The following is a 27,989-nucleotide window of genomic DNA, read 5'->3' as shown; positions in this document are numbered from 1 at the left end:
GTGTGTGGGTATATATTTTTTTTCTTAAATAAATAACATTTTATACTAGATTAGTAGTTCTCAATCTTAGCCTTCTCATTAGAATCATTTGGGTGGCTTTATGCCTTGGGCCCATCCCTAGATCAATTAAATCAGAATATCTTAGGCAGGGCTTGGTTACTATTGGTATACTTTAAAAGCTCCTTAGGTAGTACTGTAGGCCTTAGTTCTATAGCAAGTTCTAAGAGGTATTAGCTGCCAAGAAAGACAAATGTAGCAAAGGTGAAGGTTTTTTTAATATATAGGGAAAACTTACAATTATATCAATCAATCGTTTTGTAATTAGGGGAGCAAAAAAGGAGTTATTCTATTTTTGCTCAGGGAATCTTGGGTGCCCTTTGAGAATCACTATAGTAGAAACACTAGGTATAGCAATATATCACAGTTATACATTTAGGTATGCAATTTAATGTTACTGAGAGTTTAATGTGCAAAGGGATCACCTGGGGATGTTATTAAAATGTACATTCTGATTCAGCAGATCTGAAATCCATTAGATTTTGAAATTTCTAAGCTGCCAGTGACACTAGAGATATTCCATGGAGCAAACTTTGAGTAGTAAAGGCCTAATATACCTCATCATTCCTTTATTCCATATTTATTTGTTATATACAGCTCATATCATATTTTATACTTATTCATGCCTTGCTTCATAATTGTGTGAGCACATTGTATTCAATAATTAAAGAGATATTAATTATGTGTTCTCTTTCTTTGCTTACTTACTCACAGAGCTGACTTACTGGGTAGAAAACAGCAGCTCAATAATCAAAGAATATTTGTAATCACCAACTACAAGCATGTAATTTTGAGAAAATAAACATTTTTATAAGGGGTTGGAGATATAGTTCAGTGATAGAGTGCTTGCTTAGCAAATAAAAGGCCCTGGGTTCAATCTTCACCACTTAAAAAAAGGAATTATTGATTAAGATTTCCTTGGAGAACAGAAGATCTCCCTGGAATGACAGAAGGATACATGAGCGAATATATGTAACAAAACAAGGTAATACATAGTTAATGTCCAGTTACTGGGACAATAAATCCACAAAAAAAGAACAGTCAGTTCTTTGTGAGGTATGATTCATAAAGTAGGACTTGAAGGCAAGGGAAAAAAACAGGTAAAAGAAGAAAATGTATGTTGGTGAGCATTGGAAAGCTAGTTAAGGTCACTGGAGGTTTTTGGAGTGACCTGAATCTGTGGGTATTGGAGAAAAACCAAACATTGCGGAGTAGTGTTATGATATAGATAATGCTTCACTTAAAGACCACTCATCTGACAGAAGGGCTTAAGGGATTTGAGGCATGAGGTGCTAGGCCTCTGATGCAAAGCACTAGTGGTAAGAAAGGGACCATGACTAAAGCCTGAGTGCTGACAGGAACTGGAAGGGGAAACTAGCAGAAGCTGGCAAAGATGATTCTGGATCTGAAGCCTGTGCAACTTAGGGAAAGATTGTGCCTGAGTCTAACCAGATAACCAGGAAGAGGGGATGATCTGAGATGGTGTTAAGTTTTCCATAATGCCTGGCTTTTATAAAAGTGTGGCACAGCTGGTGAATAGAACTATGGACTAAACATGTCCTTTCAAAATTCATATGCTGAAGCCTGGGCTAGGGATATAGGTCAGTGGTAGAGCACCTGCCTGGTAGAAGCAAAGGGTCTATATTCCATCCCAAGCACCAAAAAAAAAAAAAAAAAAAGTTGAAGTTCTACCCTCATTGTTATTTGAAAATGGGGTCTTTGAGAGGTGATTAGGTTTAGAAAAGGTCGTGACAGTAGGGCTCTCTCAATGGGATTAGTGCCTGTCATAGCATAACCCCAAATGTGATGGTATAAGGAGGTGGGGCTTTTGGAAGGTAATTAGGTCTAGGTGAATATGATAGTGGTATCCACATTTAGGGATCATCCTACCGGAGCTCTCTCTGTTATATGAGAACACAGCTACTTGCAAGCCAGTACTTACCAAAACCCAATCATTCTGGCTTTCTGATCACAACTTAAGATCCCCAACGGTAAGAAAAAATTTCTGTTGTTGAAACCACCCGATCTATAGTATTGCTGTGGTGGCCCAACACACTAAGACAAATGGACAAGTAAAATGTATGTGATTTGGACTAACTATATCTGAGCCAGTTGGCTAAAGAAAGGAAACATTTGTAACAGGCAATCAATAAAAACATGTTTACTCTCTCTGATACCTTAGTACCAAAAGAACAAAAGCTGTTTTAGAGTATGAATTCATGAATATGGCCTATTCATTTTCAAGCTCATTTAGAGATGAGGACAGAGATATAGCATAGCTGTTAAATACATGGGCTCTGGAATTCGATAGACTCGATCAATCCCTTATTAGCTGTTATGATTTTGAACAAGTTACTTCATCTTGCTGAGTCTTAGTTTCCCTATCTGTAAAAGGGAAGAAAACAAGATTGCCTAACTTGGTTGTTAATGACACTTAAAAGAGAATAATCATACAAAGCACTTTAACAGTGTTCCTAGAACATAAAGTGTGCTCAAGTAATAAAAAAAAATATTGTCTAGGGCTCTTTGCAGTTAAGCGTAGGTATACCTGGTAGCATTCCAGAAAAGTAATTCAATTTGCTCGTAGCCAAAGTAAATTCAAATAATTAATTTAGACAAGGTTGAGCCTTGGTCAATGGGAAATACAGAACATTTATCTGTGGGCATTGAATTACTGTGCATCAGAGGCTTTCCTTTAGGTTTCATAAACTTTTCCTATGTAGGTAGTTGAAAGCAGAGACAAAGTGACCATGTTAATAAATATTTGGTTCCCTTTGGAGTTCTGGGGCATGAGAATCCATAATGAAAATCTGTTACAAGATTGATTTTATTATACATCTAGACCCTAAATATTTAGAAACTGAGCGTATTTTTAAGGCTCCTCAAAAAAATTAAAAACAGAACGACCATATGATCCATTAATCCCACTACTGGGTATAAACCCAAAGGAAAAAATCAGTTTACTGAAGAAACATTTGCACTCCCATGTTCATTGTAGTACTATTCACAATAGCCAAGAAATGGAAACAATGTAAGCATCCATCATCTCATTACTGTGGTTTTTTTTTTTTGCAGTACTGGGTTTTGAACTCAGGGCCTCACACTTGCTAGGCAGATGCTCTACCACTTGAGTCACTCCGCTAGTCCTCAACTCACGAATAGATAAAGAAATTGTGGTACACATACATCATTGAATACTTTTCAACACCATGGAATACTCTTCAACCATAAAAAGAGTGAAATGCTGTCATCTGTGACAACATATATGAAACTGGAAATTATGTTAAGTGAAATGTAACAAGTGAAATAAGCCAGGCACAGAAAGAGAAATATTTTATGACCTTATTTACATGTGTAATCTAAAAACACTGATTTTGTAGAAGTTGAGGGTAGAATGGTGATTACCAGAGGCCAGGGAGAGTATGTTAGGGGAGGGATGAGGAAAGGTTGATCAATGGGTGCTAAGTTACAGTTAAATAGGATAAAGAAATTATGGTGTACTACTGCACAGTAGGGTGACTATAGCTAACATATTGTACTGTAGACTTCAAAATGCTAGAATAAAGGATTTGGAAGGTTTTACCATAAAGAAATGTGTATGTTTGATGAGACATGTAAGTTTAACTATGATTTAGACATGTACCAATATATATTACTCTATTAATATGTACAATTTTATGTTTTTATATCTCAGTTAAAATATTTATTTAAAAAAACAAATTGAACAAATTTTTCAAAACCTTGAAAAATACAGATTTCTTTTAAGTTAAAAGAGCGGTGGAAAATGCCAAATAATCTCAAATGGACCACTATTTAAGTCCTTAGGGAAGGCTTTAACGTGTAAGAATAAAATACCTGCAAACACAGAATATAAATTACAGGAAATGGAGCATTCTTGAAAGCAGCTATTATTTACATCTGTACCAATTTAAAAATGTAAGAAACTGATGCATATTCTTACTTTTTAAGGCTTCTAGTGCTTTTAGGAAATTCATGCAACAACTTCTTACGATATTCTATCAACAATTCATGTAACCGATCTTCCTTCCTTTCACTTTCTTCAATGGTTTTGGTGGTCAATTCCAAGAGCTCAGTGCCGGTTTGGAAAAGGCGGCAGGCATAGCATGTGGATTTGGCTGTCTCCATCTTGTCTCCAGTAAGCACCCAAACTTTCAGGCCGGCTGCATGCAGAGCTTCAATGGTTTCTGCAGCTTGATCCTGTAGCCTGGAAACACAAGGAAACCTTGTTAACCTCTCAAATTCATGACAGAGATTCTTCAAGATGACTTGCTAAAGAGAACACTTTTTAAATTCACAGCAATTCTAAAGCCCTGACAACTTATCACCACTGGTTTCCTTACATATATTTTGTTCTTTCTGAGAGTAATGTCTCTGACAAAATATTGCTTATTAAAGGGAATTACAAACAATGAAGTTCAGAAAAAGTCCATGATATCTCTTAAGGAAATTGGTATCAATGACAAAACTGAGAATTATAACTCTAAGGTAAAAATGTTTGTATTCACTGTCATTTTAGCATATTCCATTGTATGTTACATCTCACCATGTAAATTCTTAACCTGGCTCAAAACAGGAAGAGCCAAACATATCCTAATCAGATATTGAGGAAAGTTAGTGAATCCCCATTCTTGAGGAACCCCTTAAGAATACGAAATCCAACTATCCAGAATCTCTGAAAAGGAAGACGAATGGTTCTTTCTTTGGGTTCTTTTTGACCATAGATTATCGATGAAACTAGAATAAATGAATTTTACTACAATTTCAGTACCTTCCAAGGTAGCTAAATACATGTCTATAACTTTTTGTTTGGTTAAGTCTCATATTTCGTATTTCTAATTCTTAGAAAAACTCCTGAAATATTTAGAATCTAATACTTTTGCTTCCAGCAGATCAATGTCAAAGTCCTACAATCATGTCTGGCAGAGCTCAGCCTATATATTTAAAGCATATTATTTTAAAGCATGCAAAAACATACTCTGGCTTGTTAAATCAGGTTACATTAAGTTCTTGTGCCATTTACTGTACTTTGAATTTCCTTGCTGTTTCCTTGCTGTTCATCTGTCTGTCAAGATCATACCGCTTCTTCCAGGCACTAGCTCAAATGATAGTGGTAATACCCCTCCCTACACATGGCAAGACTATTTCCTAAATGTCTGCATGTATGGATGACTTAGCAAACAAGCAAAAGATCTTAGTGATAACTGACTCACTCTTCTAAGTTACATATATTTAACTTAAAAACCATTCACACAAATAGTTCAAAATCTGGTATAACTTTTCATACTTGCTAAAATAAATGAATCTTCAAGTCCATTTAGACAACAAAGCTAAATCAATGATTTCAAAACATGGGAATAAATTACTAATTTGGGACAAAAACCACCCTAAATAGTAATTAAAATAGTAACAAGAGTATCATTTTCTAGTTACTTGTCTTCCACTGCAGTGGCTCCAATTAAATTCATGTTTGTCTCAATATCATCAAAAACCCTTTCCATCTTTTCTTCTCTGTCTTGTAAGGCCATTTTTGCCTCTATTAGCTGTCTGTTAATTCTCTCATAATCATCTGGAGTAATTTCTTTGAAGGCTACACAGAGTGTCCGATACCCATCCTAAAAGCAAAGCAGAAGATCTATCATTATCTCAGTAATAGCTGAAAAACACCAAACTCTTTTTTTTAATAGTCTTGCTTTATCCATATATACTAAAGAGAAATTCTGACACATTTAATTTACAAAAAACAGATTGCAACTAAAAAGGTAATATTAAATTAGGCTCAGAATAATAAAATAGTAACTGTTTTAACAAAGATTCTTAAAGTCTTCAACATTGCCAATTCTGACCAGAACACTGTTCCAGAATTTTTATATTAAAATAAAGAAAATATAAGAAAATCTTCAAATACAAAAAAATGGACCACAGAATCAGCTAAAATTCATTTTAGCACCCATTTAAATCGCAAAATAAACATGGGTCATCTCTAGCATTTCTCTATTTACTTATTAGAGGAAGGGTGTAGGCTTACCACTGCATTACGTTCCACATGGACTTTAGTTAATTCTATTTCATGGTTTTGCACCCTGGGAAAAACTGCTGAGTCTGCTCCTTTACAAAAAAGAAGTATGTCTCCTAAAATAAAGACCCAAAGTACTCAACTTAGAATTTGAAGACTGGTATTGAAATTTTAATAAGAGATAACTCTTAAGGTGACCTCTCCCATATAGTTTCTGTGTATTCCAAGTCTGCGTTGCAACATTCATCCAAATGGGAAGAGAAATCTGGAGCTTTAGTCATCTCACCACCTCTTCAGACCATTATGGACGCAATAAGTAAGAGTTTACAACATGTACCTTTATTAAATATAGTTTGTCTCACTGAATCATGGAGGACTGAGTTGTTGTGAAGGATTGACAGCTGAATTTTATGTGAAATGCAGTCAGTCATGTCCTAGGGTGCACAAAAGATATCTATGGATGCCAAGAACCAACTCAAGCTCATGTATGCTGAAATCATTATGAATAAACTATACAAGTTAGCCTTTGAAACACTGGCTTGATGGATTTGACTAGGAACTTGAAAAAAGCTTTGTAGAATGCTGGTATAATTATATCTTTGGATCAGTTTATGCACTGAAATATTCACAGTTGAGCACTAGAAGACACTTTATCTTTGATAAGGCAAAGAGCTGAGTCAACAAATTAAGAAGTATAGCTCTGAGGTCAGTGACCTTTGCAGACCATTTCCCCAGACATTTCGTTACTGCTGTAAAACATACATGCAGATGTGCACACAGAAGAGCAGTGAGTATTTCAAATGTTAAATACTCGTTTCATTTTCTCTCACATATCCAAAGTGTTCAAAAGTCATAAATTTTGTGGTCATATAAAAAATCAATTTCATGACTTTGTAGTCACATTACAAAATATGAATAAAGTGGGATATGTTCCTCTAAATCTTTGTTTGCATACTCAAATTCTCCCATATTAAAGAATTTGGAGCCAAATCCTGGGAATCACTGACCATGTCATGTCAAACAATGTAAGTCTCTAGTCTTCTAACTTTCCAGAATCACATTTTCCCCAAATTAATACCAATTTTTAAGAGCCCTTTGTTCTGGGCATGGTGGTACACACCTGTAATCCCAGCACTTAGGAGGTAGAGGCAGGAGGATCATGGGCCAGCCTAGGCAACAGGGCAAGATCCTGTCTCAAAAAAAAAAAAAAAGAATTTGGAAAAGATCTAATACTAAAAAGTAAATGGCTGGGGAAATTAATAAAGGATATTTTGAAAATAAACCTCCTGGGCAAGAAAAAAAAATGCATGTGCACACACACACACACACACACACACACACACACACACATATGAGAGCCTGTGAATGAAATAGGAGCATCATTCTGAAGACCTTATGGGTCTTTCAGAATCTGAGCAGTAGACAAACCACCATGGTGCCTCCCAAAGACATGGGGGAGCATGGGATGTTGGTACTGTTTCCCTTGTAAAGAGAAAGCTTTACTCTGTCAAACAAAGAGTCCTGAGCTCTGGAATGAAGCCATAATGCCCTTTCCCAGAAGCCTGGCTTAGTCATCTCTACTTCGTCAGCTTTCAGGGAGGGTAAAGCAGTAGAAAACCTAAAAAGGTCAGGGAGGATAGCCATCCAACATTATACTCTAGGCTTCTGTTGCAGGTAATCCCAAACCACTCAACTATACTGAGCTGCTGTCTCAGTAAAATCACATTATAACTACCATACTGTAACTTTATCAGTGGTAACAAATAATGACTATGGTTTGTGGTACCTACTAAATATGCACTGTTGAGCACTAAGAAATGGGTATTCTGAATGTATTCACAGTTGAGTACCATGAACTATATAAAAATCACCTTTTTAATTCCTGATGAATTAAAAAGCAGAGGCATACTGTTTCATTTCCAAGATAATGTATTTATTGTCACACCAGGGGTTCTGCCATTGACAATTTGGCAAGCTGAACATATACTACTGCTTTGCAAGAATAGCTAATCTTACACTACTATGTGAAATGTTTCTCTTACCTGAAATAGTTGATGAACATATAAACTCCCAAACAGAAATAAAGTCAAGTTTTTAAGATGCATACCTCCTTGAGTCTTCACAATTACACTCATACGTCGGCGGACAGCATCAAAGTTTAAGGTGTGGAGAAGTTCATACCTTTAATGGAAGAATTATGAAAAAAAGTAAAAATACCTGGACCACACTGAGAAAAATAAAACACAATAGAAACAACATCTTAAATGAACAGACAATTCTTTTTGGGTAAGGATAGCTAAGCATGTACATAAATGGTATTTTCCCTTTTCTTCTTTAGAATTTCTCTGCATATAGAACCTGATACAGAGGATAGCAGTATTGGGTAAGGGGTATTTTTACTCTCTTGCTATGTTATTAAAACAGTAAGGAAATTGACTACTTAGGAATGGACAACAAGAAGTTGCCCCACCAAGTTATATCTGGAAAGGTCCAGGGGAACTATCATCTCAGAGTGCCTACTGTGGGCCACGCACTGTGCTAGGGGTTGGGGAACTGAAATGAATCTGCCTGAGTCCCTTCCCTCAAGAAGCTCAGCATATGAGGGAGACAAAGGGTAATGAGATAACTATACTCCCAGTCTATCAAATATAGATATAAAAGCACTCACAAGGGAGAGTGGAGAACACAAAAGAAAGCCATCTGAAGGAAGATTTCTTGGAAGAGGCCATGCCTGAGCTGGGTTCTGCAAGAATGATATAAAAAAGAAAGGGGGCCATGGCTTTCTGAGTAGAGGGAAGAGCATGTGTAAATGCACAGCCACATGGCAGCACATGGCCCATGGGGGACTAAGCCTGGAAAACTCATTGATAGGGGAGTCACAAAAGACAAAGCAAGAACGGTAAGCTGGAAACTGAGAACTCTGGAGGTTGTTTCAGGAACTTGGCATTTTATCTTAAAAACAATAGAAAGCTATGAAGGTTTTAAAGAGTAATATGATATTATGAGATTGATCAAATTTGTATAGGGATGGCTGAACTATTAATCATATACAGAAGAGTTAAAATAAGAGGTAATTAATAGAAAAAGCATAAGGGATTATTTTCTTGAAAACAAAAACCCATTATATACATATATTTAACACTAAAATATTTACATCTTATTTTGGGAGAGAATAAGTAGGGTCACTGATTTTTGTTGGGGAGGGGAGCAGTGTGTAAGATATCTAATGTAGCATTTTATTTGATGTTAGCCAGACCGGGCACTGTTGTGGACTGGCTAGACTCTAGACTCTGACCATGATTCCAGGTCCCTTGCAGTCAGATCAAAGAGCCTTTCTCTGGGCTTCTGAGCATCCCTTCTCAAGTGCCTCTACACGTATTATAGGTTTCTGAGATGGATCTCATGGGATCCTAGGGCCAGAATAGAAGTCAGATAAGATAACTGCATCTCAAGTTCAGATGAAGGAATTCAAATTAATTACAGAGTCTATTTAAAATCTGCCATTAAGTCAAGTCAGTTTTGTTCCTTGGGGATCTTTGTAGCAAGACAGGAAATGCCAAGACACTGATGAATCATGGGACTTGCCATGAGGCTCATACTTGAGTATCTAAGAATAAGACAAAGGTTTTGGTGAACACCAAAGCTACAAATATTGGTTGGGCTTGCAATCCCAGAGTGATTGCTTAGGCTCTGGACAGCAGACAATTTCAGGCATGGTTCCTTATTTTTTCTTTTATAATGTGCTAGAGAACTAAAATGGCATCTAAATTTCAGAAACAGTTCAGGAAGATTCCCATTCTGACTACTAAACCCATATGTCAAACAAATTGGAACTTCTACTGCAAACCCCAGTTTCTGCCATTCAATGAAAAGTGTCTACTCTAACTACATTTATACAAAACTCTGAACTTGGAGAGAACAGTTTTATATTTATTTGTTAACCAGTTTCCTTTGTTGCCCTTCCTGAATTCATTTAAAGCTGACTGTGGGGTTAGGAAGTAACAAACATCAAAACACAGAGCTACTTACTCTTCTATTTCTTTCCTTTGGTTTTCTATTCTCATAAGTCCATTCTGATTTCCTAAAAATGTGAATCCGTACCTATCAAAAATAATAAAAGGCCTTTGTGTATCTCTATGGAGTAATTCATGTCCATTTACATTGCTTGTTAATTCTTTTTTTGGCATGTGATCAAAATCTACAATTGCATTTCCCTTTTCTGGATGAGTTAATAACACAGAACAAGTCGATTCCCAGCCACAATCACTGTAACCAATGGAGAGACAATTGTTAATTTCAATTTTGTAGCTAAACTGGGTAACCTTTTAGCCATGAAATCATCTTGGGCCTCATGGGTGAAACTGGACTGTCCATTATCAAATGATGTCAAAATTGCTGGGAGTACTTCAGAAATAAAATATGTTATACAAAAAGTAGCCACTGTTATGTGATTTGTAAGGTATAATACAAAAATATGAACTTGTTGCTGGCATTCATAAATAAGGCAAGTTATATCAATGTAGCACTAATTTGTTTTTGCACCTTAGGTTTGGAAATTGCTTAGGTTTGGAAAATTCTCATGAACTTTTTTGATAGAGCAGTTTGGCTTTTTAGTAAATAATAGGAGAGGTACACGAAAGTCTCTTTGAAGCAAAAGAAAAAAAAAACCCAAATAAACTCTTGTCCTCCTGTGGTTTTACTCTCTCAGAAGTACAAGATGTGCTTACTTTTTAGCTCCTTTTACCAAAGCTATTTCATCTGGTGAGGAGGAGATATAGGTTAATTCAGCTGATTCTGTAGCTCCATCAACAGCATCATTTGCTTTAATTTCTACAGTATGACATAAACATAAGGCACGTAGAAAGAGTTCTTCTCGATTCTGTTGAAGAGAAATAGAAGAACAATTGCATTTTTACTCTTATCACTAGGTAACTAGGCAGTAAACAGACAAACTATATTAATGTGAGAGAATGTTATAACCTCTAATAAACTAAGTAATGGAAATTAATAAATTCCTAATACTCACATGAGCACCTAGCACCTAAAAGAATTCCCGGTTCTTAGCTAGCATTCCTAGAGGCTATATTAACCCATGCTGGTTATTGTAGTGCCCTCATTCAGGTTATTACAGTGCCACCTAAACCAAGGCAGTGACTTCTTCATGGCTTAAAAGAGTTCAGTATCTAATTCACAATCCAGCAATGGCTTAGGTGTAGGAAGACTTTGGTTCATTTAATGCCTAGACATCTACTCCTGGAACTTAAATGATGTGAACAGACATCATTCCTGGAAGAGCTTGTATTTTTAAAAGACTATGATCACACAAATATGCAAACAAAACTTTTAGTCAAGTACCATTTTCCATAGTTCTCTCCATTTGTAAGTTTTGCTTGTTTAGAAATTCCAGAGGCGTTAGTAAAACAAGAAAGGTAAAGCTCAAAGAACAAATAGTTATTCAAAAGTCTGTGTTATGTACCTACTAGAAAATTCTTTATTTCTACTATTTAAGGGTAACATGCCTATATAGTTAGCTGCTCAGGTAAAATAGTAATGCAGAAAATATCACCTTATCTGCTTTGTCAACATATGTTAATGGTCCATCAGTCTCAGACAGTCCATCAACTTTCTGAGTTACATCTTTGTATCTGTGTCCATCTATGCAGCATTCAATGAATTCCATGCTATTTTCAGTGAGTGTTCCAGTCTTATCTGTAAATACATAATCAACCTAAAAACAAAGATACGAACATATACATGTTCCTTCAGTATGATTAGTGTTTAGTTAGCTATAAAGCAGGTCTATTTTCAGACCCATAGAAAATCACCTCTTCTAAGACTTCTTGTCAAATGTTAGGAAATTATGAAATGAATGAGCACTAAAATAGTATCATATGTGTAAGGTAGACTTACTCAAATGTAGAAGACTATGTAAGGAAGGAAAATGTGACTGTTTTATCACATTAAGAACCTTTCAATGTAACCCTTTACTTTAATCTGTTTTTATGTATAGAAGATTCCTTAAAAAATCAATTTTCCAAGGGGGAAACAAAAATACACTGAGCACATATCTCTCTTTCACTCCTTTCCTCCCTTTTCATGGGATGGCATGTACATAACCCAATGAAAAAAACTAATAGAAACTTAACTGGGATGTAACAAAATAAAACAAAAACTGATAGCAGTTCTCTCCACCTTCAAAAGTATAATTTCTATAAAAATACTAGATTAAAACCAAATGTATCACATAATATAATGAGCATAGCAATAGAATATATACAGACAGGAAATTAAATATTAACAGCTACCTAATTAGGAGATACAATAGGTCAACAGTGATAAAAACATAACAGAAATTTCTTTCCACATATTATACATATTTTTCAGATACTTCTCAAAAAAGTTATCAAATTAAACACAGCAAAGTTTACAATAAGTTAAAGTAAAATATGTAAGTATATTTTCATAAATAATGGAAAAAAAACCTATGAAATAAATTTTCCATTAAAATAGACCATTTTGAGCATTTCCATTTTATCTCAGTTTTTATCTCTTCTATTTATAACATCTGGGTTTTGGAAACCTACAATTTTGTCATCCTTTTGGCAAGTTATGCCTAAATAGTTAAAATTACTGGTTGACAGGAACAAGCATAAGCACAAGATTAAGGTTTTTATTATGTAAAGAAGAAAGAGATGAACTACAGCAGTAGTTGCTTTCTAATTATTTTTCAAAGCTTTTCATGTAGCAGCACTGGCACAAATATAGCATTCTGATCTTTTTTTCCTATTAGTCAGCCAAGTTTGAATTCTCTCTTTAAGTTAATGCAAGTGGTACTATTCATGTATCATTTAGATTTTTCCAGTTTAAAAGAAATCCTTTGGGGCCTTTTTTTTCCCTGATCAAAATTATTAACTTTCAGTTGGACACTGGTGACTCACACCTGCAATGCTACCTACATGGGAGGCTGAGATTGGGAAGATCATGGTTCGAGGTCAGTTAAAGCAAATAGTTCATGAGACCCCTATCTTCAAAATAACCAAAGCAAAAAGGACTGGAGGTGTGGCTCAAGCGATAGAGAGCCTGCTTTGCAAGTATGAGGGCCTGAATTCAAACTTCAGTCCCACCAAAAAAAAAAATTAACTTTCATTTTCCTGTGAAGGTTGTCCTGGGTTGTTTCACATCCTGCATTTGGGTATTAGCCCATTCAGAATCTCTCTTATTAGTATCAAAGGTGGTAGCACAATTCATACATGGAACAGTTTGGGCAGTCTAGGTCTGCAAACATTGAATCTCACAGGTATAGGCCAACAAGGTATACTGAAAGCAGAATAGCATGCATCACAGGCACTGGAAGGGCTTGTTAGAACTCAAAGTGCTACACTATTCTCTAGAGGTTCTGATTCAGTAGGTCTGAGGTGGGGCTGGATAATTTGCAATTGTAAGTTCCCAGATATGTTGATGATGTGGTACTTTTTTTTCCCAGATATGTTGATGATGTGGTACTAGGAACAGACTTACAGAATCATTGTCCTAGTATAGGCCATATATCAGGAAAAGAGGGGAGGCGGCAGCTGTGATTCATATAAAAAAAGTATTCTCATATTTAAAGGATGCAGGGATAAAAGGAAAGACTACAGCTTAACTCTACCCCACAAGCAGCCTCATCCTCTTTAATGATAGGTTTGAGCTTGCTGAAAAAGCTCCTTTATCACAGCAAGTTCAACCTCATCATTTTGTAGATGGAAAGTCTAAAGTGACTGTGATAATTGCACAATACATATTTGGTTTGCTTCCCTGTTTCCTGACACACATCTCCTAAAACACTTGGAAGTTCCAGAGTGATAAGACTGTCTTTCATATGTTAATGAAATGAATGGTAACTGAGGTCTCCCAGATAACTTCATGAGTGGGACAAAAGAAGTGTTCCTGCTAGATATTCTTTTTTTTTGGTGAATCCAAGGAAGGGCACAAGAAACAATAACATTTATTTATTTACTTATTTTTGCTATGCTGGGAATAGAACCCAGGGCCTTACAAATGCGAAACATGGGTTTTATCACTAAGCTACAACCCCCCCTCCCAAAGTAACTATGGTTTTAAACCCTCTGTCAGAATTTCTAAGAGCCTTCTGGAGGTCAGTCATATCTTTTTGAATGTGGCTATACTGCCTGGAGGTACAGACAGCCCACTACCTCTCTGTGTAAAAATACCCTACCTGAATGGCCCTATAGTGAGGGAGAGTTCCTGCATTAGTGCCTCCAGTCTAGACAAAGGAGATACGTTTGGATATAAATAAACAGAAGGACAGCTACGCACCAGTGGCTCACACCTGTAATCTTAGCTACTTAGGAGGCTGAGATCAGGAGGATCACAGTTTGAGGCCAGCCCAGGGAAACAGTTCATGAAACCCCCACCTCTAAAATAACCAGAACAAAATGGACTGGAAGTGTGGTTCAAGCAATACAATGCCTGCTTTGCAAGCATGAAGCCCTCAGTTCAAATCCCAGTCCCACCAAACAAAATAAAGAGATGGAGGAACCATAATTGAGGGTAAAGGAATGAATAAATGGGTTATGCAATGAGGGAAATCTAATACCACATTAACACCTTAAAAGGGACTCGGCAAAAGATGATAGCATCTCTTAGGGCTCAATTATACCAGATGCCTAAAACAATGAAGCAGCATGTTTTCCTAAACTACTCTGAGTTTGGAACCAGACAAGATTAGAATGTAAGTCTGTACACCTCAGTGGTCTCAACCTGGGAGACATTTTCAACGATGGACTAGACTAAAATTATTGATTGAAGAGGATTTTAATAATGTGCCAATATCTGTTGGGTTGTATATATTTTATGTAAAGGATTGGTGTTTGAACATGAGGATATACTGTGATTTTATGAAACATTATTTGATCTTCATCCAGTATCCTACCATACATCCAAAAACCCTTGAAAATTTCCAGAGATAAGAGCATCTTCTGCATGCTAACAGGGACCCTAGATAGCTTCTTGATATAGACAGGTTACTAGGAAGATTAAAGGCATGATTAGACGGCTAGAACTTTCAGCTCTACCTCATAACCTCTGGGGGAAGGGTTGAAGTAAATGGTAAGTTGATCACCAATGGCCGTTATTTGTGTATGTAATGAAATAATGAAGCTTCCATGAAAAACCCTTTAAAAATGGATTTAGAGAACTTTCAGATAGCTGATAATGTACGTTTCTGGTGGGTGGCAAATCTGGAGAGGACACAGAAGCTCTACAACCCCTTCCCACATACCTTTGTCCTATACATGTCTTCCATCTGGCTGCTTATCTGCATTCTTTGTCATACCTTTTACAATAAAGTGGTAAACCTAAGTTATGTTTTCTTGAGTTTTGTGAGCCAATCTAGCCAATTAATGGGATCAAGGAGGGGGCCATGAGAACCTTGGTATATAGCTGTCTGTTCAGAAACACAGGGTACAAGTCATGTTTACAATTTGTACCTGAAGTAGAGGCAATATTGTGGGACTTAATCTTCAATCTGCGTGGGATCTTATGCTATCTCCGGGTAGACAGTATCAGAATTAAATTGGAGTCCACTAGAAAATTGTTGTATGTGGAGATATCCCCTCCACTACCACATCTTATGGCAGGAGTGTTGTGTTGAATGACTGTGTGAGAACATTGAAGAAAAAATTTCAGCATTTTTTTCTCTATCTCTTAGTGATGTAGTTACTATAGGATATAAAGAACTCTTAACTATAAGTTAAACACATGAAGCTGCCTATTTTATAAGTCAACATTGGTAAGAATTTTTCATATAGTTTAACCAAAAGGAAGACTTGGACAGGAGCCTTGGCTCCACCATTTACCAACTTGGTGACCTTGGGAAAATCTCTTCATTTTTCTGAATTTTAAATATTAACTTTAAAGAATAATACCTGTTACAGAAGGCTATAAAGATTAAAAAAACAAAGCTCAATAATAAATATGTTCTGTAAACTATAATGTGCTATATAGACACTGACTGTCATTGCTGTTGACCAAAAATCACTGTTCTAGACTCTTTCTATTGCCCCACATTCCCTAATTTTTCTGATCAATTATGATCACACTGTGATAGTTAAGTCTGATATGTTTCTCCAAGTAGATGCTGAACAATTTGAGGGCTTCTTGTTTACTTTACAATAGTAACCTCGGTACCTAGAATATATCCCAAGTACGCAAAAGCCGAATAAACAGCCACTAGATTGAATTATTGGAATCAGTATATACTTAGATGATACAGTCAAATGATTAGACATAGCCACAAGATTGAGAGTCGATATGAAAGAGAATGCTAGGACCATAAACTTTTCAAGATAAATTGGCACCATATGGTTGTATAAAAGATTGGTAGGTGATCATAAAGACCCCACTATTTTTCTAAAAGAGCCTAGCAGTCTACTTCCTTTTGTTTCTCACAAACACTATCCTAAACATATATTTCTATTCTTTTTTAAATACCATGGACCACTTTTTAAAGAGGTTAAGGAAATATTTGTCATGGCCTTGATGGAAATGAATTGATCTTACCTTAATATAGAAAGCCCTATAGATCTTAAATTATGACTCATCAAAGAGGAAACTGGTTACACTTAATTTTGTATATATTGGTCCATTGAATGCTAAATGGTCTAAAAAACTATTTTAAGACTTCTTTCCATTTTCATTCAGGTAGTTTCTACACATAGAAGTTGGTAATAATGGAAACTTGTTTAGACACTGTATTAACTGAAGTGGTGATCTACTATTAACTTAGTGATTTGGCTAAATGACAACTACACCCAGAAATGCAGGGTTTGGTTTGAGAAGGGAGTAGTAGCTAAAACAAAAACTTAACTTCTTTTCACTGATCAAATTTACCAGATCATTACTTTATTTTCTGCAGTCTAGATGATAAGAGCAAGACTGTATTTCTATAGGTAATATGGAACCTGCTGAAGTGAGAAAGAGATAAGAGTCCTATCAAGTGGAACCTGGCCTGAGCATCCTTTCTGTCTCTGGGGAGTGTTAAGTATCACCTATGTGATGATGGCTATTAGATTGAGGCTAGCTCCAGGCTAGCTATGCTCACCCCTGGGTAGGTTAATCTATACAACCAGGCACTGATAGAACAGGACATTTACTCAGTATCTAGAGTGAGATGCTAAATCAGCTGTCATGAAAAGGGTCACCAGAGGTGGCTTGTATAAATTTTTTTTCATGCAAAGAACCTTTAGACTGATGCCTTTTATTGAGACTAGAGTAGTTTTATTCAGCTCTGTCGCTGGATGCAAATTTGGGGCTTAAAAGGGTTAGGATCAGCTGTGGCAGTTCAACTCACCAATTAAAGAATCTACTGGGAATAGTAGCTAAAGGAAAAGCCATTGGTTCACTCATTTCTTGTTCTATTCTTAGTGTCTCCAATATTTATGTGGAATGCAGACTCCAAGGTCTGAGCTACTAATGACCTGAACTCATAACAAAATGATATCTGAAATGACCTTTCTTCCTTTCAACTGCAGCAAAGGAGTACTTTGGTTTAGGCAAAGGCTGTATCAAGAGCAGAAATAAGAGACTGGAGCAGCAGTGGGAGGGCTATCTTGAGGGAGAGAGTTTGAGCATCGATGCAAATCAGTACCATTTAAAACAAGTGTGAGGCCCTGTTCCTACCAAATTTCATTAAATGAATTTGCATTTCCCAGCCCCAGAAATGACATTTCCACAGCCCTGATACTCTAAATACCATGCGAATTAAATGCAAGCCAAAAAATTCCAGTGGCTTATAAAGATCATTACATGACAGAATACATTCAGACAAAGGGAAATACTTCCTTAACACTAATGAGAAAAGTACCTAAGAAGTCAACATTTGGATTATAGATAGACTGCATCACATGAGAGAATAAATGCACCTGGGTTAGAAACAAGGTCACAGTCTTGGTCACAGTACGTAAGGCAAAAAGCATTTTGAGGAGTGCATGCTTCAAATTTTCCCTTCATTTAAATTCTTGTACCAAAAAACAAACAACTCAGCTTGATAGGTCTATATTCCATTTGATCAGCAATGTACAAAGAAAATGTCATTAGGACAAGTCTGGTCAATTTTGTTTATGGAACAACATGCATTTATATAAGAGCTATATTTACTACCTTGTATTCTATCCACAAATGATTATAGATAGTAATGAAGACCACATGTTTCCAATTTCAAAGCAGTAACTCACAATCTATAACAACATCACTTGGTGAATTTTAAAAAGAATTTTTGTAACATTCAAACTTAATATACAATTGCATCCTTCTTAAAAATGCCAGCAAAAAACCCCTGATGCAATAGGTATGAAAACACTGCTTCTTTATTACATGTTTACATAAAAGAATTTTCTTTGAATCACATTATCACATTCCAAACGTGAAATGGTGAGATATATTGATAATCCAGACTATGAAAAATATATTTTCACTATGATAACTTATTTTAATCAAAAATGTGTTCTAACCTGACCAAGTTCTTCATTAAGATCTGATGTGTTAACCAAGGCTCCTTCATTAATTTCTTCATCAAAAAAGTCCTTATCCCATGAAATGAAGAACGAACCTAAGAATTTCTGCATTTCCACTGTGACATACATGGAGACAGGAATGATAAAGTTGAATAGAACCATAAAAGATAGGAAGTCGGTGAACATTTTCAAAACCTAAAATATAAAAGAGTTCATGCTAATTAGATGCACAGATTCATCAGATGATTATAATATAAAAAACAGTAAGCTTTTTTTGTTTCAATGCTTAAGGCACTGTTTTTGCTATAAATTTCTCAATGACACCATATTATTGTAGTCAAAATTATCACAGAATGTGACATTTAAGAACACTCTCAATGTTATCATTATTCTTCAAAGTATATTAACTGTACTCTAATATATTTTCATTTCCTTAGTTCTCTTCTCTCTCCATCCCTAGATATGAACATGTGATCAAAATTTATATGTAGATATCCATTATGCTCATATCTTAAAGCTCTTATTAAAATACCAGAGATCTTGCCAAATTGTTTCAAATTGAAGAGCTAAAAGCAAGCAAAGATGCCTAAAGTAAAATTTTTAAAAAATCTAAAACTTCTTAAATCTTTAATGGCTTACGGTCATCATACAACCAAAAAGAAAAAAGGGAAGCTAACAAAATGTATCACTTCTCTGAGCAGTGCTTCAACAAAGGGTGGCTTGGTCACAAACTGTTAAGAGTTACAATTTTCAGTAGAAAACAAATTACCTTCAAAGTCTCCCGCTCTTTCTGAGTCTTTTGGTTATACCAAGGTTCATCATTGTGTGGAGTACTTTGCCAAACATACTTTAGAGTAGTACATACTGCAGCTTTGGTCAATAAGATGAACAAATATACAATCAAGAAGGCATTAATAGATCTGAAAAATAAACACAGTATGGATTTTAAAACCACCTGATTATGTAAGACATCAACTAAATATGAAGTTATCTGAAGCCTCTCATATGTATGATATGCAATCACAGCATAAACCTTTATCTGTGAACCTCACCTATCACCACTGCAGACTCAGTGACAAAATGGAAAAGCTAGCTCTGAACTGTTTATTGACCACTGTTTCCCAAAGTGCAATGCCCAGCTAGGTGCTAAACACACCTTTAGTAAGGTTCTCTAAATTGACAGGAAAAAGACATGAACACACACACCTATTCAACCTTTATAGAAGGAGTAGCTTTCTACATATCCCTGAATACTAAATTTTTGAGACTGAGGATGAGGTAGCAAATGTGAAATTCTCAAGCTTAGCAAATATGATCTCTCTGCATGGTTTGCAAATAGAGCTCGGAGAAGGTACCATTGATATACTGGGTATCAATGCCTATGACAGAAGTCCCTGCTGGTGGCATCTGGCTTGAAGATCTACTGGGTAGCACTTTAATACTTGTTAGGAAACCACAGTCTACGTTGAATTATCAACATGCATATAGCAAGTAAGGACCACAAACCATCAACTCCAATAATAAAAGGGAACAAACTTATAGTTTAAGTAAACTCTGCCTATTTCCTAGCCTATATTTCTTGGTCTGTAAAGTGGACAGGGTAGCATAAATTACTTCACAGAGTTATTCAGAGGATTAAATCAAGTCAAACATATAAATCATTGAGGAGAGTTTCGGAACAAAAACAAGTGCTCAAAATGGTAGCTGCTATTGTAATTGAAGTTGGTTTTCTGTTATGGTTGTTATTTGGAACTACTGAACTACTACTTTAATCAATAATGACTAATGTATTATGGCACACACTAACTTTTCAACAGCAGAACGTTTCTGAGATTTCCCTTGGTAGTTCAAAGCCATTTTGGTTTCCATCCCAGTGTAAACAGCAACTCCTAAGGAATAATAGAATATAAGGAAATCTAGGTTACAAGTGAAATCGTCAACCAACTCCCTACCCATCTGGTTCTGTGAATTTAAGCCTATAAAATTCTGTGAATTTTCTTTTAAAAAAATGAAGAACAGTAGGGTAAAACAGATATTTTTTGGAGGTGGTTATCAGCGGGAGGGTGAGGGCATAAGGTGAATGAGGTGAATATGGTGGATGTATTTTTTATTCATATATGAAAATAGAAGAAAGAAAGCTGTTGAAATTGTTCTAAAAGTAGGGAGAGGGAGGAGAGAGAATGATGGGGGGTAACCTAACTAAGACATATTGAAGCACATATATAAATATCACAATGTATACTCCTGCATAACTATTATATGCTAATAAAAAAATCCATGAATTTTGTAGTATAAATTTTATAGTACAAATAATTTTAAAATACTTCATAATTCTATAAATTTGTCCCATTTTTTTAATCATCTTGCAAAATCCTAATACCTAAATATAGGTTTAGAATAAATGGCAATATCTTTCAGGCTCACTCTTTAATTTACATGTAATAGTTGTACAGGGGGAATACATTGTGATAGTTACATACGCTCCTATAAGATTCACCCCCCCTCCATCATTCTCTCTCACCCCTCTAACCTCATTTTAGAACAATTTGAAGTTCCATTATTCTATTTTCATACACAAATATAAAATACATCCACCATGTTTACCCTCCTTCACCCTCTCTGCTTACCCTCCCTCTAGTACCCACCCCCAGATAGAACTTGTTTTAACTTCATGTCCTTCATTTTTTATGTGTATATTGATTTTTCAAGGGGATTTTGCCTTTGTATTTCAGACATGTATATATTGTGTTTTAATCAAATTAACCCCCTCTATTACTTTCTCTTTATACCCCCTTGCTCATGTTCACTTTTAAACATGCATTATTTATTCCCACGCTTTACAAAACATATTGCTGATAGGTAATATCTTAAAAATTGTTCACCATATATCTTCTTGGTATTTTTTAGTGTAGCTCCTTTCAGCAAGAGATTTTCAGGTCCCAAAGACCTAAATAAAAAAGTGAACATAGTTTATCCAAGTAACACATAGCATTATCAACTCTGGGACAGATCTTGCCCTGACATACATCCATCTCCAAGGATTTCAGAAGGCATCTGTCTATTTCTACCATATGCTTCCTCCTCAGGACAAGGTGAAAGATCCCTCCCTCTGAAGTGACTTGAGGGTATGGCACAGATGGACGCATAATACAGAAGTAGCAAGCAACACAGAGAGGTAAAGACATGCACAGAGGGATCAAAAGATTGAATCATGGATAGCAAGACAAGAATAAAGTAGAGCAGCAGGCAGTGAGAAACAGAAAGAGGGTCACAAAAGACTGGGAAGGCAACATTGTCAAGGTAGAGAAAATACACTAACATCTTTGTAGAGAGTAAACCCGCCTTCTGGGGGAATCACTGGGTACTCTGCATTTCGTTAAATTCTGTTTGAGTGTGACTATTTAAGACAAGAGGAAAAGTTGAGGTAATTAACTGGATGATAGAAGAGAAAGAAAGCATCCTTGTTTGTATGAACTGCCTCATTATAAATGATCAGTCTCTCATTATACTTAAATACAAGCAATTCTTCTAAAATATTTTCCACTGCCTAGTCCTTCAATTACTCTCCCTTAAACTGTTGTTCTCAAGATTTATTTCCAACCTTGTGAGCTACTTCACAATGAAGGAAAATAAATGCAATGACTAGACCTGGTTTGGTAATATTAACCAAAGTGTCCTGGAGCTCTGCTCTTTTGGCAACCCTAAGCATTACTTCAATAATCCCCTCTCCCCAACCCAAAGACCCTACCACCACAACCCTACCAATCACAAGGTTAGTTACTTATTAACCTTTATATCCCTTTCTTTTTTAAAAATTTTTATTTTATTCATATGTGCATAAATGTTTGGGTAATTTCTCCCTCCCCTCCGCCCCCCGGCTCCCCTCCCTTACTCCTTGCTACCCGGCAGAAACTATTTTGCCCTTATCTCTAATTTTGTTGAAGAGAGAGTATAAGCAATAATAGGAAGGAACAAGCGATTTTACTAGCTGAGGTAAGAATAGCTATACAGGGAGCTGACTCGCATTGATTTCCTGTGCATAGATGTTACCTTCTATGCTAATTCTTCTTGAACTAACCTTTTCTCTAGTTCCCTTCTCCTATTGGCCTCAGTTGCTTTAAAGTGTCTGCTTTAGTTTCTCTGCATTGAGGGCAACAAATGCTATCTAGTTTTTTAGGTGTCTTACCTATCCTCATATCCCCCTTGTGTGCTCTCACTTTATCATGTGATCAAAGTCCAATCCTCTTGTTGTGTTTGCCCTTGATCTAATGTCCGCATATGAGGGAGAACATACGATTTTTGGTCTTTTGGGCCAGGCTAACCTCACTCAGAATGATGTTCTCCAATTCCATCCATTTACTCGCGAATGATAACATTTCGTTCTTCTTCATGGCTGCATAAAATTCCATTGTGTATAAATAACACATTTTCTTAATCCATTCGTCAGTGGTGGGGCATCTTGGCTGTTTCCATAACTTGGCTATTGTGAATAGTGCCGCAATAAACATGGGTGTGCAGGTGCCTCTGGAATAACCTATGTCACAGTCTTTTCGGTATATCCCCAAGAGTGGTATTGCTGGATCATACGGTAGATCAATGTTTAGCTTTTTAAGTAGCTTCCAAATTTTTTTCCAGAGTGGTTGTACTAGTTTACAATCCCACCAACAGTGTAAGAGGGTTCCTTTTTCCCCGCATCCTCGCCAACACCTGTTGTTGGTGGTGTTGCTGATGATGGCTATTCTAACAGGGGTGAGGTGGAATCTTAGCATGGTTTTAATTTGCATTTCCTTTATTGCTAGAGATGGTAAGCATTTTTTCATGTGTTTTTTGGCCATTCCAATTTCTTCTTTTGAGAAAGTTCTGTTTAGTTCACTTGCCCATTTCTTTATTGGTTCATTAGTTTTGGGAGAATTTAGTTTTTTAAGTTCCCTATATATTCTGGTTATCAGTCCTTTGTCTGATGTGTAGCTGGCAAATATTTTCTCCCAGTCTGTGGGTGGTCTCTTCAGTTCAGAGACCATTTCTTTTGTTGAGCAGAAGTTTTTTAGTTTTATGAAGTCCCATTTATCTATGCTATCTCTTAGTTGTTGTGCTGCTGGGGTTCTATTGAGAAAGTTCTTGCCTATACCTATTAATTTCAGAGTATTTCCTACTCTTTCCTATACCAACTTTAGAGTTTAGGGTCTGATATTAAGATCCTTGATCCATTTTGAGTTAATATTGATATAGGGTGATATACATGGATCTAGTTTCAGTTTTTGCAGACTGCTAACCAGTTTTCCCAGCAGTTTTTGTTGAAGAGGCTGTCTTTTCTCCATCGTATATTTTTAGCGCCTTTGTCAAAGACAAGTTGTTATAGTTGTGTGGCTTCATATCTGGGTCCTCTATTCTGTTCCACTGGTCTTCATATCTGTTTTTGTGCCAGTACCATGCTGTTTTTATTGTTATTGCTTTGTAATATAGTTTGAAGTTGGGTATTGTGATACCTCCAGCGTTGTTCTTTTGACTGAGTATTGCCTTAGCTATTCGTGGCCTCTTGTGTTTCCATATAAATTTAACGGTAGATTTTTCAATCTCTTTAATGAATATCATTGGAATTTTGATGGGAATTGCATTAAACATGTAGATTACTTTTGGGAGTATAGACATTTTTACTACTTTATATCCCTTTCTATAAGGAAAAGTATTTGCCTGTTTTGGTGGGTTTAACAGAGAAATCTATCCCTCCTCCCAAAAGGGCAGAGAAAAGGAGCAACAAACTAACCTGGCAACAGCCTCAAGACTATTACTATAGATACTGATTCGCCCAACAAACCTGTAAAAAGAACATAATAGTAAGTGTATTTTCTATAGTCAGGTGAAATCCATATACTACCAATGTGGGATTGAATCAAAATACAAATAATAGAAAAGGTAAGGCTTTGAGTGAACAACAAAATCCTCTATTTCTGGAGGAAAAAGGTTATGTTGAACCAAAAAGGTATATAACATTTTAGTCTAATCATTCAAATAATTATTATGGATTATAAGAATGTAAATAAAGATTCTAAATTGATTTTGCAGTTCTACTTGGCACTAAGCATGCACCCAACACCTTTCTGTACTTTATACCTTTATATAATGTGACTTCTATTTTAGGTTCATGAAAATAAAGTTTCCTGGTGCAACTTTCAAAACCATTACTTCAGTAGCTCTTACACTTGAGCATGTATGATAATCATTGGAAAGCTTATTAAAACAGATTTCTGGGTCCCATCCTTGAGCTTCTGATTCAGGTTCCCAGGTCATACTGGTATTGCTGGTCCCAGGACCTCCTTTTGAACCATGGCAATAGCCGTAGACAATGAATGCTTGATTACCCTCTTGGAAATAGCCTGCTTATGTCTTGCAACTGATCTCAATACTGAATTTGACCCTATTACTTAATATGGCTGGATACATGTTAACCTGCATTAATGCAAAATAGGATAAAAAGGCATAACCCCTCCTTAATAAGTGTTACATGTGTTTTAAAATAGGCATTATAAACAGTGTTTAATCTACCAAAAATAGAAGTACTTTTTACTATATGTTATAATATACACTCTATAGAATTTAAAGTTTTATATATAAAATGTGAAGGTCTGTTCATTCATTCATCATATATTAATTGTGACAGTATCATACTAAGTGATGAAGCTATATTAACGCAGATATATTACTTGCCCAAAGAAAGACAAATGAAGAGGCAAATTACTACCTAGAGTGGTAGAAATACAAGGTGTTCTGAAGCCACATTGCAAGGGATTCAATCTAGTCTAGGGAAATTAGTAATACTCTTGTCTGCCCTAAAATTCTTGTACACACAAACACACACAAACACACACATATGCATGGGTGTACATACACATAAGAGATCATATGTGTGTGTGTGTGTGTGTGTATTCACAAACTCTTGCATATTTATAGGGAATCCTTCAAATTTTTCAGTTGCCTAAAATATGAAGGAGAATATATTTCCCTAACTTAGGAAGAATAATTTACTACTTCTTCTGTGATTCCATGGACTTTGCACTCACCTCTGTTATACCACAAGCTTAGCATTAGTTTTTTTTTAATCTGTCACCTTTGCTCATTGTGAGCTTCTTAAAGGAAGAAAATAACTACTTTATTTTGTGGCTCTAGTTCCTAGTATCAAGGTGACTGTAAAACAGGAAGGGGAAATGAAACAAAGGGTAATGGGAAGGAAGAAGAGCACTGTTTTCACAATAGGATAAATATTTTGTTTTTCCACTGTTAGATGTTAAGAGTAAACCACATCCAGCCACTTGGTCACCCATTATGACCAACAGTATGCATTAACAAAACAGTTGTCCTGGGTAATAGATGTCATCTTTAATAGTGAAATAGAATGAAATTGATTGGACCACATGAGGATAAAAGCTGTAACTCTACCATCATTAGTACATGCTCTAATCAACCTAACAAGTCTTAAAATGAAATGCCAGTTTTTGATAACCTACAATGAATATTAATCAGTAAAGCTACTCCAGAGCATCTGGGTATAGTAAAAGAGAAGAAATTACATGATTTTACTGCTTTTTCAATTTAATTGCTTATATGGATAAGAAACAACTTATTTGTAATCCTCAGTTCATCTTCATCATTGTAAGAAAGGATGGAGTGCCTACTAACTGCATGGCCCCATATCCTCTTCTCTCTTTAATGTTGGATGGCATGTAAAAGGGTTTATTTTTGTTTTAATTAACTCTAGGTACTCTATTAGTTTGATAGATCAGCCTTTGAGATAACATAATTTAAAATTTTGATAGATAGCCATGTTTACAAGTAAGAAAAAAATAATGCAATGCCTAAGCCCATAGTGATTTATCTAAGGCTGGTAGTGAACAAGGCTAATTTGATTCACTTCCTTGCCAGAAGGAAGAACAGCTCATAAAAACATACACGAGAGTAGGCTGTTTAGTGGTGGGTGCTTCTTTGCAATTCTGGTGTCAAAAAGAAGTAGAGCCAACAGATAGCAATGAAGTGAAACCAGGTGATTCTTACTTGTATAGATCAGGCTGAGGTTGTTCACATTCAATTGCTGCTCGGAGGCTATCAATGGATTCAGCTGTACATAGTGCAATGGTATCCCGTACTGCATAATGTGTCTAGATAAAAAACAAAACAGAAAAAAGCCAATACAAAAATCCTGTTTCTTTTCACAATCATACAAGCAAATGATTCCAGAAATATAGTACATATTGGTAAGAGGCTTCAGCATGTCCCACAAAATAAGTTGTATGGTATTATTCTTAAAATATACTACAAATGATTAGAAAATCCTGTCACAGAAGAATTTCAAAGATAAAAGAAAAAAACAAATAAAAACTCTTCTTGATACTGACAGTTGAGAGTATTCCATTTGCAGCATGCATATAATTAACTGAAAATCCCATGAAAATTTAATACATTCTTTCTCCTATTTATACAGCTATTATTTTGTGCACTATAGATAGCAATGCAGATGTACACATTTGAATTGAACACAACTGTTTTGCTCATAAGAGTGCAAAAATTTTGCCAGCCAACAATGATCAAAAAATCATGCATAGTTCCATTACACAAACAGCTTAAGTAGCAATCTAGAACATGCTCAACATGGCTACATCTTATAGAGAGGTAGGAAGATGACGTGTCTTGTCAGAATATTCTACTAGTGTGTATCATGCATTTGATTGATCCCAAACTCAAGACAAGCTGCAATTAATTCATTTATAAACCATCGAACTAGAGCAGGTCCAGACATAAGGAGTATATTGCTTACACAGAATGCAAAGATGCTGACATGGTCATTGGGGAATACTATGGAACTGCCCGAGCTATATTTAAAAGTATCACCAATTTAAAAAACCTCTGCACTGTTAGTTGATTTGATCATATCAACTTAATGGAAAAAAAAAACTACCCAAAAGCTCTCTTTCTCTGAACAGCTTTTTCAATAATATGGAATTTTTAGATCAATTTCTTGATTTTATGTTGACATTCCTTTAACTCCTAACTATCTTTTTGAACAGTTTAGATACTACTAGTTCATTGCAATGTCCTTGAAATACAGAAATCAGTCATCTAACAGTTAAAGTTCTTTTTTTTCCCACATACTAACTCCTCATCTTCAATTCCAGAGGCAAGTAGAGAAGTCCTACAAGGATATACCCATGGGTGAGCACATTATAATCACTCCTTAATGGCAGCATAGACAGGTCACATCTTTATGCTCTGTGAAGCTCTGGGTGATGGCCAAGAACTGAGTGTGCCAGAAAGTACCAGGGAAGTAAGTTATCACCTATTTCGACAAAATTTACTTTTAACAAACTTAACATTCTTCCTAGTTGTACTAAAACAAA

The 27,989-nt window shown here is 35.8% G+C and overlaps 1 protein-coding gene across 4 annotated transcripts in view; it reads right to left on the bottom strand.

Moving 5' to 3' along the window:
• The window catches only part of Atp11c (ATPase phospholipid transporting 11C (ATP11C blood group)), a 171,960-nt gene that overhangs the window by 39,001 nt on the left and 104,970 nt on the right, over nucleotides 1-27,989 (bottom strand). For all 4 annotated transcript variants that reach the window (XM_074063290.1, XM_074063288.1, XM_074063287.1 and 1 more), the window contains 13 exons: nucleotides 26,650-26,753; nucleotides 24,368-24,418; nucleotides 21,486-21,550; nucleotides 20,411-20,492; nucleotides 19,373-19,523; nucleotides 18,601-18,798; nucleotides 11,658-11,819; nucleotides 10,819-10,970; nucleotides 10,121-10,192; nucleotides 8,199-8,272; nucleotides 6,104-6,207; nucleotides 5,509-5,690; nucleotides 4,019-4,282 (listed from right to left, as the gene is read on the bottom strand). In XM_074063290.1, coding sequence (XP_073919391.1) covers nucleotides 4,019-4,282; nucleotides 5,509-5,690; nucleotides 6,104-6,207; nucleotides 8,199-8,272; nucleotides 10,121-10,192; nucleotides 10,819-10,970; nucleotides 11,658-11,819; nucleotides 18,601-18,798; nucleotides 19,373-19,523; nucleotides 20,411-20,492; nucleotides 21,486-21,550; nucleotides 24,368-24,418; nucleotides 26,650-26,753 — 1,661 coding nt within the window. The remainder of the gene's footprint in view (nucleotides 1-4,018; nucleotides 4,283-5,508; nucleotides 5,691-6,103; nucleotides 6,208-8,198; nucleotides 8,273-10,120; nucleotides 10,193-10,818; nucleotides 10,971-11,657; nucleotides 11,820-18,600; nucleotides 18,799-19,372; nucleotides 19,524-20,410; nucleotides 20,493-21,485; nucleotides 21,551-24,367; nucleotides 24,419-26,649; nucleotides 26,754-27,989) is intronic.

This window comes from Castor canadensis, chromosome X, assembly GCF_047511655.1.
Source record: "Castor canadensis chromosome X, mCasCan1.hap1v2, whole genome shotgun sequence".
Lineage (NCBI taxonomy): Eukaryota > Metazoa > Chordata > Mammalia > Rodentia > Castoridae > Castor > Castor canadensis.
Note: the sequence above shows the minus strand (reverse complement) of the source record. Positions and strands in the feature narration are given on the sequence as shown.